Source organism: Archocentrus centrarchus, chromosome 3 (assembly GCF_007364275.1).
Source record: "Archocentrus centrarchus isolate MPI-CPG fArcCen1 chromosome 3, fArcCen1, whole genome shotgun sequence".
Classification (NCBI taxonomy): domain Eukaryota; kingdom Metazoa; phylum Chordata; class Actinopteri; order Cichliformes; family Cichlidae; genus Archocentrus; species Archocentrus centrarchus.
In genome coordinates, this window is record NC_044348.1 from 18130730 (window position 1) to 18140515 (window position 9786).

The window sequence follows — 9786 nt, forward strand, 5'->3', positions numbered from 1 at the left end:
CTGTTGTACTCATTGTTAATCCTGTCCATCCTGGTTACTCCTAATGAAAATCTGAGCATCTTCAGCTCTGCCACTCCCAGCTCAGCCTCCTGTCTTTTCATCTCCAAATCTTACATACCAGGTCTCACTACCATCTTATAAACCTTTTCCCTCTTGCTGCTATCATTCTGTCACAAATCACCCCTGACATTTGTCTCCACCCACTCCCCTCTGCCTGCACTCTCTTCTTCAACTGTCTTGTGCACTGTCCGTTGCTTTGGATGGTTGACCCCAGGTATTTAAACTCATCCACCTTCACTACTTTTGTTCCTTGCACCTGTCTCCCTCTCATTCACACACATACATTCTGTTTTGTTTTTCATGGCTTTCATTTCTCTTCTCTCCAGAGCATACCTCCACATCTCCAGGCAAACAAGAAGGGGCTCAGAGCCAGTCCGTGATGTAATCCCACCCCCACCTTGATCCCATCTGTCACATGTCCTGCACCAACTTCACATACTTCTCTCCAACTCCTGACTTTCTTACACAATACAGCTTTCTTTCTTTATTAAATCTTGGCTCTTCTCTGGTAAAACTGGTCATTTGCGGACAATTTACACTTCAAAAGAGACCCTGAAAAAGATAAGCAGAAGAAGAATGGATGGAGCTCAGATCCAGACCAGCAGGGGTCGCTGGCGGAGAGTTCCCCCACAAAGCCGCACCTCACCCGGAAGAGAAGGAGCGAGGTTAACGACGGCGGAGACGTTTGTTGTGGGGGGTCGGCGGTGTTTCTGAAGTTATTCAGATAATACAGTAAATAACCAGCTCCCAGCGGAGGTGCTCTTTTTTTTCCCCCACGGTGGGTTTAGTGTTGCTGAACACGCATTAGCGATGTCGGTCCCGCCTCCTAATCGCTCGGCCGCCGGCTGGCGCGCAGCACTGCTGTCCAGTTTGGGAACAAATACGGGCCCGCGAAGCCGCTCACCCTGGAGAGGACTATCAACTTGTAAGTCCGCACATGCAGCCGCTCTCACTACCAGCATGGACCCGTTAATTAGCACACACCGAGCAGCCAGGATGCACTCGGAGCCGGACTTAGTCAGTTAATTGTTTGTGACCGCAGTAGGAAGGAAATACTCAGCAGATCGATGTCTGCTTTCCTGTCAGCGATTTATCAGGGTTACTCTCAAAGAAAAGTATGAGGAAAACATCTCTGCTGAACACTGATATTTTAGCCGGGCAATGTAATTTTAAAAATGTCGTGTTTTCAGTTACGCTGAAGCTAATTATTCTCCTTATCAGTGTTGAGGTTGAACGCTGAAATTGTGGCATATTTATATTACTAACGTTTGAAATTGAGTCATCAAGCAGTTTTCTTAATCAAGAAAGCAACCAGTTAGTCAGCTTTAATAACTGAATCTGACATTTTTATTTTCTTTTTGTGTTTGTCAGGTAACGTGTGTCACCTTGTACAACAATCCAAAACGACACAGGAATCCCCCCCCCCCCCCCCCCCCCCCCACCCACCCCCCCCCCCCCCCCCCCCCCCCCCCCCCCCCCCCCCCCCCCCCCCCCCCCCCCCCCCCCCCCCCCCCCCCCCCCCCCCCCCCCCCCCCCCCCCCCCCCCCCCCCCCCCCCCCCCCCCCCCCCCCCCCCCCCCCCCCCCCCCCCCCCCCCCCCCCCCCCCCCCCCCCCCCCCCCCCCCCCCCCCCCCCCCCCCCCCCCCCCCCCCCCCCCCCCCCCCCCCCCCCCCCCCCCCCCCCCCCCCCCCCCCCCCCCCCCCCCCCCCCCCCAATAGGTACCCCCCCCCCCCCCAAGAAGAGAAAAACAAAATGCTAGAAGTCTACTGTGTTTTCTTCAGGTTCAAAGGAAGAAAACTACAGTAAAGCCTCTCTTAAATGTGAACACATGAAACAATTCGTAATTTGTTGCACACAGTCTTGAAAATTAATAATCAGGGTATTATTTTGAGAACAACGTGTTGATCCTTAGATAAAACTCTTGCACGTTTTTATTACTATTATTCTAAAGTTTGCCACAGCTTTACATTTTATAGGATGTGTGTGTGTGGACCGGCTATGGTTCTCTCTGTTTCTGCTGACATTACCTTCTCGTGTATAATTTTGTGTCAGGTACCCCCTCACCAACTACACATTTGGCACCAAGGAGCCTCGTATGAGAAGGACAGCTCGGTGGCAGCCCGGTTTCCAGCGGATGCGGGAAGAGTTTGATAAGATGGGGCAGGCGGAGGACAGTGGAGGGTGTCCTCATGTCCATGAACACAGACTGCCTCATGTGTTACTTCTCCAGCTCGGCACAACTTTTTTCAAACTGTGAGTGTCTAATGTTATGAGCTCCCTTGTGTGAATAAGCTGAGGTGGTTTTTGCTGCACAGGTGACTCACAGTTTGGTTCTCTGCTGCAGGCCCGGTGGGAGAGTTTGAACCCTGGAGAAGATGAGGTGGAGGGTCTGAAGCGCCTGATGACAGAGGTACTTCATGGCACACTTTGAATTTAGTGTCACTGTGATGGTTGTTTTGAGTGTATTAACTTCAGATTGGTGTTAGATCCTCGGGCGGCAGGATGGGGTGAAGCAGGACTGGGTGATCGATGACTGTATCGGTAACTGGTGGCGCCCCCAACTTTGAGCCTCCACAGGTTAGTACAAAGTAGATGATCAGAAGGATGTTTGATATTTTAACTGGGGATCCACCAAACCAAAATTTTCTGGCTCTGATCCAATACAGATACTTTGGATTCACCCTATACTGAGTACATATCTGATACCTGCATTAAATTTAAAAAAACTTTAATCCTTACTATGAGGAAGAGACTGGGAATCCTTCTGTAAGTTTAAGGCAACATCAGGCTTGACTTAAACATTGCCTTACATCCAAGAATATACATACAGCTGTGGTCAGAAGTTTACATACACTCATCATGGGCATAAATGTCATAGTAATTTTGGGCTTTTTGTGATTTCTTTGAACTGTTCTTTTTCCAGGGTGGAATGATTATACAGAATACATGTTTAATGATTTAAAAAAGCAAGAACTGGGTGCACAAGTTTGAATTTTCTGTAATCCGCACAGGCTCAAAATTATATATACAGGCTCAAATATATATATACACTCAAATATTTTAATAAGTGGTGCTGAAGGCTGCTGAAACTTGACAAGGCCAAGGATTATTAACTTTTCATTAGTGATCATGATTGACTACAACTGATAGTTTCTCTTTACCACTATAAAAAGGATTTGTTTGACAGCATTCATTGGACTGACCAGTACTCAGAACAATGGGAAAGTCCAAGGAACTCAGTGAAGATCTAAGGAGAATTGTAGATTTAGGCAAGTTGGGAAGGTGTCTTTGAGCTATTTCTAAACAACTGCAGATTTTAAGATCATCAGTTCAAACAGCTGTATGCAAGTACAAGGACATGTCACCACTTTGCCAAGGTCTGGAAGAAGACCCAAACTGTTACCCTTGGATAAGAGGAAATTAGGATATTCAGGACCAACCCAGGAACCACCAAGGCTCAAGCCTGTCATGAACTGGAAACTGCTGCGAAGGAAGTTTGACATGTCTGTGGACTGAGAGGGTGCTCCTCAAGAAAGAAGTCCCTGCTCCAAAACTGACATCTTCAGGCTTGACTGAAATTTGCAGCTGCCCACATGGACAAGCCAAATGGAGAAAAGTTTTGTGGTCAGATGAGACAAAGATTGAGGTGTTTGGCCACAATGACAAGGCATTGTTTTCAGGATGGATGGACAAGAGGTATGTTTGGAGGAGTAAAGGCGAGGGTTTTAAACCTGTACAAACACTGTCCCAGCTATTAAACATGGTGGTGATAGCTTCATGCTCTGGGGCTGTTTTGCTGGCAGTGGCACTGGTACATTGCACAGAGTGGGTGGAATAATGAAGGAGGACTAACTCCAAATTCGTCAAATTCACCTCAAATCAACAGCTAGATGGTTCAAACTTGGACACAATTGGGAGTTCCAACAGGACAGTGATCCCAAACACACATCAAAACTGGTTTTGGAAGGACGAAGCAGGCTAACATTAAGCTTCTGGAATGGCGTTCCAAAATCCCCGACCTCAACCCTACTGAAAATCTATATTTTTGAGCTTGTATGTATACTTTTGACCCCGTGTGGATTAGAAAACTCCAAAAATAATTCAGGCTTATGCACCTAAGCCTGAATTAAATGCTTAAAAGCTCAAAATTACAGTGACATTCATAGACCTGCAACAGAAATATATTTAGGGGCATGCGTGTGAATAAAAAGTATTACAGCATTAAACCCATGTAAGCCCCAGTTTTTCAACAAAAGGACTGACAATACAACTGCAGTTTAAGGTGGAGTCTGAGTTTCTCTACACTTACACAGTGAAGAGCAAAGAGGTGGAACTGTTACCGAGATGGCTGGGATGGCTCATGTTGAGTGAAAGAAAATGTTTTTCTAGCTTCCAAAATGGCAGCGCTTGTTCCTGTAACCACCATTAAAACAATTACTGAGAAACAGCTGGAGGGCGTCCGTCATCAAACCCCCTGATCAGCAAGCGCCAATGTGAAGAAAAGCAAACTTTGTAGCTGCTCCCATCCACCACCGTTTATTCTACACAGCAAAAATCTACAGTAAAGATACATAAGTTAAAATAAAATGTGCAGATGGACGGTTAACTTAGTCTGATACAATGTTTAAACTGTGCAGCTTGCTGATGGCTGCCGTCCTGCAGCAGTGATACCTGCAATAAGCAGGGGTGAGTCTAAAGGGGGGCATGGTGTATATGAGACCATATTTATTTCAAGGCTTTAGAAACATTATTTTGTGGATTTAGATTCATATCAAATAAAATATTTAAAAATATTTTTAAAATTTCTCTGTAGGTCAGTGAAAATATACATGGGGCCTGGGGCTGCTGGGATGGACACTATATTATTAACATTAATTTTTAACATGTACGCCATCAGAACATCTGTTTTATGCAGCAGGAAATGTTGCATCAAAGCACCGGACAAACCTCAGTACTGAGAATGCTGATATGCTCACTTTGCTTCATTGCAGCCACCACAAGATCATTTAAGGGCTTACAACCACACACATACTCACTTATTCATTAGCACACTTAAACATGCAGACACACACATACACAAACACACAGCAAATCTACCTCATCCAGGAGATACAGCACTGTCAGAACTCTGATGATGAAATAACAATAATGTTTTGACTTGATCTTAGTGTGGGGGGTATGGATTAACTGTATTGTTCTTGTAATGTAATGTTTTTTGTTCCTGGGGTCCCTGTATAAGCTAAAGTAGCTTCTTGGGAGTTTCCCCCTTTTTACAAATCTTACAGGCATGGTGTTGTGCACATGTATCTGTCTTAAAGGTTTGTGTTGGTTCTGTAGGATTTTTGTAAATTGTAAATAAAAATACACCAAAACATGTAAGAAAGCCTTCCAAGAGGAGCATAAAGGCTATTTTATTATATGCCTTATTTTAGGTTGTATGTATACTTTATTGTATTTGACATTATTGTACTTGTGATTAATATTTTTGCATTTAAAAAAATATTTTCTTTTAAAAAAATCTGATTTTTAATATGCCAACTAAATACAATGAAAGGCTTTAGTTCTTTTGACAGATGTTGTATGCGGTTAAACTATTAAAATGTTGCAATTTCTAATATAGAAATCAATTATTAGCTCAGTTTTTGCTTTTTTTTTTTTTTTATTGCTCAATAATATAACAAAAAATTTGTATCCGATTAGTTGATGGAATAATCGCTAGAATACTTAATTACTAAAATAAGCAATAGCTGCAGCCCTACATAAATCCAGAATTAAATGCCATATTACCATTATGTTTCAGTCATGTTACATCTGCATCCTAATGTGAACTAATCTGAAGTTGTTTGCCCTGCAGTATCCCTATATTCCAGCTCACATCACTAAACCTAAGGAGCATAAGAAGCTGTTCCTGGTCCAGCTGCAGGAAAAAGGTTAGTGTATCACAACAGTACTTTAAAGTTGCCTTGGTGTGTGATAAAACACATAACAGATGCATAATTAAAATAAGTGCAGATGTTGATATGTTTCTTTGGTTGTTTTGAAATCTGGGTTTTATTTGTACAGCGCTGTTCGCCGTGCCCAAAACTATAAACTGGTGGCTGCACCGTTGTTTGAACTGTATGACAATGCTCCTGGGTATGGACCAATCATTTCCAGTTTACCACAGCTACTGAGCAGGTAATGTAGAGGACTTTTGCATGTGTTTTGTCAGAAAATAGAATAGTAGAACTGAAATGTTGTTTTTGGGTGCCGCAGTGATTCCTTGGAGCAGGCTTTTTTTTTTTGTTGTGGTACCTGGCTCAACAAAACCTAAAACCCCAGTCAGAGATAACGGGTATCGTGACAGTGGTCATCAGCTGTCTTTGTTAACCCACGCTTTCTACTTTAGGCTTTGTGTGCTGTTACATAAAAGATGCGCACAAGTGTACTCCAGTCAGAGACATTATCAGCATGATGGGTGATAAAATATATAAGAGCGAAGTGGAACACTATTCCTGCAAATAAGACGAGCGTGATGTTGCAGAAGATCATCATTTTTGTGAATTCTTCAGTTGGTATATACATTTTACCACTCAAGTGTGCTCTCACTGTTGCACTTTATTTCTTAAGGGCCCACTGTACCTGCTGTTGTCACCAAATGGCAGCACACATTAAAAGTGACGTCATATCCACTGGCACAAGCCGGTCATGCATCTTTCAAGTTTTATAACCTCACGTGGGTGCTGTGGTAGCGTTGAAGATACAAGTGTACGATTGTGTTAATTTTTACCGCCTTTTGAATGACGTATCAATGCAGAAAGCTTCAGAGATTCCTAGATTATCCAGAGAGAGATATTGCACTAGCTTGAAGAGATGAGACTTTGTGGAGAAACCTTTGGGGGAATAAACTTTGTAGAGGTTTTGTCTGCAGCAAACGCCCACGGTCTCAGCGCCAGTATAAATTGTATGACAGTGTTTGCATACCACACAACCAAGGCGGTGACCATAATGGGCCCTTATCGTAATAGCTGCACATTCGAGCACTGAAACTGTAAAATTTCATACATTTAAATGTTAAGTCTCCCATAGCATAATAAAGGAGACGTCAGATCAAAGTCAATATGGAACTGATTGTCCTAGTAGCTGGAATTTTCAAAGCATAAAAGGCAAGATGAGAAACTTTTCTGCATCACTAACTGAATACAAATTCTAGTCACAAGGCGATGCTGCAATAACCTTACAGCAGAGCTTTATTTGGTGGTGTTAGTGAAGCGTGGCTCAACAGGTTGCATGCATATATATATATATATATATATATATATATATATATATATATATATATATATATATATATATATATATATATATATATATATATATATATATATATATATATATAAAATAATGTTTCTTAAGCAGAAAATGTGTAGCCACATCCCAATTCAGCGGCTGCTTCCTTCAAAGGCCAACCAGGAGCGGCTGCTAAATGAGACGGTCTATCCTCTCACGTATTGCCCCTGTTGCCTAGCAACCATTGCACTAGTGACACACTAGTGAATATCCCACAGCCGGTGGCATGCAATGAATCTTGGGACGGGGTGGGCTGCGAAGGATATACCTGATGTATCCTTAAAAGCCCGGGAAAAGGAGGACACATTTGTGGGTTGCATTCGAAGGAGCCTTCGGAACAGAACAGCACTCGGCATCCCGCTGTGATGTAATCAATGTGGTCTTCGAATTATGCGGCCACTGATTTGGGACAGAGCTTATATCGTACTTAAAGCACATGCAGATAATAGAATCAGTGAAAATGTGGCTTTTCCTGGCGATATTAAACTGAAACTTTGAGCATAACACAGCACGTTAGCATGGTGAACTAGCCAGGTTAAAGCAGAGCCACATTAATCTTGTTTCCAGAGGGTGTATTACAAAGCAAAATCAGTAAAACGAGCAGGAAGTTAACATTGGAAATATAAAAAATAGTCTTGGATTGATGATTAAAAGATTCTTTTAATCATCAAAGTAGCTGTTTGTTAACATGAGCTTCCAACTCCTGTTAATTTCTTATAATCACTGTTTTTCTTTACAGGTTTAACTTCATCTACAACTAACTTGAGTGATAAGAAGTACGCGCGGCTGTCTCTGTGAGTGCGGCCCCTCTTTCAGAAACTGTGTGGTGAAAAAGACTTCCACCTCTGCGCCATCTTTCACAAAACAAATGCTTGTCATGTCAGGTATATCTGCAGACCAGAAGGGTGTTTATACTGTTGTAATAAGACTATGAAAATGTCCGAGTGTTTTTGTTTTTTTTTTCTTTTTAATCTTTACAAAGTGCTAGTTTTTGTAGGTCTGAATTCTAGTGCGTTACAAATCTGATTTTATGTCCTTTTTGTCAGAGGCCAGTGTTTGATTAAACAAACTGCAACATTGACTTTCCTGTTTTAACCTGTAACGATGCCGTGTTTTTTCTTTCTTTTCTTTTCTTTTTTTTTTTAATAAAGCAGTCTTTTGAGTACGTTTTTATAAAGTGCAAAAAGCAGGTGTGCGTGTGACTGACTTGTGCTTTTTAGGTTTGTTACCTTACATTACTGGTGACATTAAAATCTGAGGTCTGATTTAAGGAGGTTAGACAGAAATGTCTGGGAGATACAACACTGTTTTTGAGGCTCCAGAGTCATCAGGAAGTCAAAGTCAAATCAATCATCGTGATTAATGTCTGGCGAAAATTCTTTGCAGTCAGTGATTGCCTAGAGTTTTCAGCACACAGCTGGGAATGTTCTCCCAGGCTTCTCTACAGCCACATCCAGTGCTTGTTAGTTGTGGGGTCTCATTTGAATTCAGGTCAGCAGACTGGCTCGGGTACTTGAGGATGTTCCTCCTCCTCAGCTCTTTGATTGTATTTGCTCTATGTTCAGGAGAATGATGCTGCTGACTGATGAAATACCTTCCAGTGAGGTTTGATGCATGTGACTGAATCTGAGAACACGATGCTCTGAACACTTTGAAAACGCATCAGATGTGGGGAAAAAAATATGCTGGATATTTATACTGATATGGACTGGGTAATGTGTTAGGAATGAAACGATGCTACATCGTTTGATAGAAATGAAAATTATCAAACTTCGGCAGGCTGAATTCAAAACACTTCTGATGGAGAGTCTCAGATATTTAACCCCTAGAGGTGTTGTCCTCTTGGAGGTGGTCCTGAGAGTTGTTCAGGATCACATGAACCAAGGTATTATTACAGACCTGGGTCCTTACCATCACAGGGGCCAAGTGTCAGTCCTTTTGTGAGACATTGCTCCATCATGTCATCATATGAATTATTTAGGACACGGGGTCAAGGTGCGAGTGGGGGCTGAATCTTTTAGGAAGGGATCTCCGGTGTCATAGGCCACCACTTCTGTTAAATGATGGTCATTCAGAGCGGGCACAGATGGACTCCTTTAATCTTCTTCAGACCGTCTGTGTTCTTGCTCCAAAATGTGAACATGCATGAAACAACACAGGACAGCCAGCTCGACGGCAAGACACCTAAAGGAGAAAAGACGCTCTTTCAAGATGCTAATGTTCACTTTTTGGATTACAGGTTGGGTCAGTGACTCTCAGGAGCAACTCTGAAGGGGCAACCTCCCCAGGGGTTAAATACCTGGGACTCCATCAGTTTTTAGAGCTGAAGAAGCCTCTCAGTTGAGAGCTGAAATGTCTTCATGAACTGAAATTTGTTCAGCTGCCTTAATTTCAAATG

The 9786-nt window shown here is 42.7% G+C and overlaps 1 protein-coding gene across 1 annotated transcript; it reads left to right on the forward strand.

Annotated features, from left to right (window-relative positions):
* Nucleotides 1-671: 671 nt before the first annotated feature.
* nudt21 (nudix hydrolase 21) lies at nt 672-8469 on the forward strand. The gene is given in 11 exon segments (XM_030722658.1): nt 672-907; nt 910-985; nt 2112-2312; nt 2404-2413; nt 2416-2469; nt 2546-2614; nt 2616-2636; nt 5914-5989; nt 6123-6137; nt 6140-6236; nt 8128-8469. Coding segments are annotated over 11 exon segments (678 nt in total). The 5' UTR covers nt 672-870; the 3' UTR covers nt 8150-8469.
* Nucleotides 8470-9786: the final 1317 nt, after the last annotated feature.